Source organism: Bison bison, unplaced genomic scaffold, assembly GCF_000754665.1.
Source record: "Bison bison bison isolate TAMUID 2011002044 unplaced genomic scaffold, Bison_UMD1.0 scf7180017857213, whole genome shotgun sequence".
In the NCBI taxonomy this organism is placed as follows: Eukaryota; Metazoa; Chordata; class Mammalia; order Artiodactyla; family Bovidae; genus Bison; species Bison bison.
Genome location: NW_011487786.1, coordinates 305,469 through 308,171, shown reverse-complemented (window position 1 = coordinate 308,171; position 2,703 = coordinate 305,469). Strand labels below are relative to the sequence as shown.

Sequence of the window (2,703 nt, the reverse complement as noted above, 5' to 3'; positions counted from 1 at the left end):
ACAGGCCATGATCTTCGTTTTCTGAATGTTGAGCTTTAAGCCAACTTTTTCACTCTCCACTTTCACTTTCATCAAGGGGTTTTTTAGATCCTCTTCACTTTCTGCCAAAGGGTGGTGTCATCTGCATATCTGAAGTTATTGATATTTCTCCTGGCAATCTTAGTTCCAGCTTGTGCTTCTTCCATTCCAGCGTTTCTCATGATTAACTCCGTATCTAAGTTAAATAAGCAGGGTGACAGTATACAGCCTTGACGTACTCCTTTTCCTATTTGGAACCAGTCTGTTGTTCCATGTATAGTTCTAACTGTTGCTTCCTGACCAGATACAGGTTTCTCAAGAGGCAGGTCCAGTGGTCTGGTATGCCCATGTCTTTCAGAATGTTCCGCAGTTTATTGTGATCCACACAGTCAAAGGCTTTGGCATAGTCAATAAAGCAGAAGTATGCCAGCAAATTTGGAAAACTCATCCATGGCCACACGACTGGAAAAGGTCAGTTTTCATTCCAATCCCAAAGAAAGGCAATGCCAAAGAATGTTCAAACTACTGCACAATTGCACTCATCTCACACACTAGTAAAGTAATGCTCAAAATTCTCCAAGCCAGGCTTCAGCAATATGTGAACCGTGAATTTCAGATGTTCAAGCTGGTTTTAGAAAAGGCACAGGAACCAGAGATCAAATTGCCAACATCTGCTGGATCATGAAAAAAGCAGGAGAATTCCAGAAAAACATCTACTTCTGCTTTATTGACTATGCCAAAGCCTAAAGGACATAAAAAGACAATATTTACTCAAAAAGGAAAATAGTAAGATCATAGAGATGACTTTCTTCTTTTGTGACTGCAGTTTAACTGTTTCTCTAAACATAATATAGCCACAAGGTGTGAATGTTATATGAGAACACTTCACTTTCCCCAAATAGAACTGGAATGTGAAATTGGGCTTTGTAATATTTCCCAGGAAGTCATCTACTATTATTTAATATAAATACCTTAAAATACTAGCAATGTAAAACCTGAAAAACTAAAGTAACAAAACAATTCTAAAGCCTTGTAGAAATTGGCCTGATGGAGGCCTGTATGAGTTCAGAAGACAAGTGTCTAACACTGACTGTGCCTGAGAGGGTGACAAGAATAGATAGCAGAGGTGACTGTATCCAAAGTCAACCTTGACGAAATAAGACTTGGTCAGAAGAAGGGAAATGGGGTCGAGGAAAAAGATTTGACTCGTGTCATCATGTGCCTGAGAAAGGTGGGTGCAGATGAATCTTCTTTAGGAAAGAAGAAAGGGGGGAAATGGAGAGACTCCTCTAAATTACTTTCCATGTGGGTCTCACAATGTTGTTAATGTAATACTTCTCTGACATCCTTTTATATCATTAATACCAATCAAGTAAGATTTTAAAAATAAAAGATATCACTGTTATTAGAAGTCAGATGCTTCCAGATGTTACTTCTAGAAATTCTTCCCATGTGCTCCCTTGCCTCTGAACTCTCAGCTGAGCTGGTTCTAGGTGGCTGATCCAGCTCAAGGAGAAGGATGAACAGGTTAGGGATGTAAGGAAGTGCAGCAGTTCCCTGTGTCTGGACAAGAGAATTCATGAGAGGCTGTGCCCTAGCATCCAGGCCAGCCCAGGCAAGCCTAGGGAATGAGAATTTACCTACACAGTCATGCAGATAAATGACTGTCTTCAGCAAGGTGCAGTTCAAACTCACAGAATGGAAAGGAGCTGTGGGTAGATTCAGCCTTGAGAAATAAACATCCCTTCCAAGGAAGAAACAATAAAATCATTTGCTTTATTCCAACCCCGCTGCTTGTAATAGTTCCCCTCCCCAGACATATCTTCAGTCAGCATTCTCAGCAGGAAGTCTGCAAGTTGGGCTTTCCCCACCTTTAGAACAGTTTCCATACAACAAATAAAACTCACCCAAGAAGATTTAATTTTTTCTACTCTGTCTCTCAAACTCTGTCCTCTACAAACCACTCAGCTATCCTCAGACACCAGTGGAGAAGTTGTGATTCCTTGGAGAAGAGTGAAGGCAGGACCTGGGCAGATGTTTTCAAGATTCAGTCACCACATCAAAGGCCTGACCGCCCCTAGAAGATTCCTAGTAGAAGGTGAGGGGAAATGAAAGTTAAATTCAAGGGTGTGGAGTAAGGGCAGGAAAGGACAAGATAAACTGCAGACCAATAGAAGCTCTCCATTTAGGTTCTATGTGCAATGACAAGGCTTTTGTGCCTGAGCCTGGTGGGTCAGTGATAGTTTTTTTCTATCTCAGCTCTCCTGCTGGAAACTGTTCTCCTGTCTCTTCTATCCTTTGGAAAACTAAACTTACTGAGCAAGTTAATTTCACAGACACCCAACTTGTCTTGTTTCCTTACTAATAAGCTGTCTGGAGGAAAGAGTAAAGTACCCCCCTTTACCCCAGTGAAGACCCACACTGAGGATTTCCCTGAGGCAGCAACACTGCTGTGCTCTTCCCCGGCCCATGTCCATAAGCTGAAGTAAGTGAATCTGGCCGGTCTATCCTGTTAGGTCATGTTAGAGGAAATGGCTCAACAAATCTGAAATCACTCAGATGGTCGGTCAGAGGGGCAATCACAGAGCAGTTGTTCACTGATGCCGACTTTCAGGAGATGGATGTGATATGACCAAATTGACACTTTTCCTAAATAGGCTGAGAAAAATGAAACTGTAGGAGTGT

The 2,703-nt window shown here is 41.8% G+C and overlaps 1 protein-coding gene across 1 annotated transcript in view; it reads right to left on the bottom strand.

Moving 5' to 3' along the window:
- LOC105003391 (tripartite motif-containing protein 5-like) overlaps positions 1 to 1,364 on the bottom strand; it is a gene marked incomplete at its 3' end in the record, with an annotated part of 15,205 nt that extends 13,841 nt beyond the window's left edge. The window contains 1 exon segment of the mRNA XM_010860531.1: positions 1,317 to 1,364. Coding sequence (XP_010858833.1) covers positions 1,317 to 1,364 — 48 coding nt within the window.
- Between the last annotated feature and the right edge of the window lie 1,339 nt (positions 1,365 to 2,703).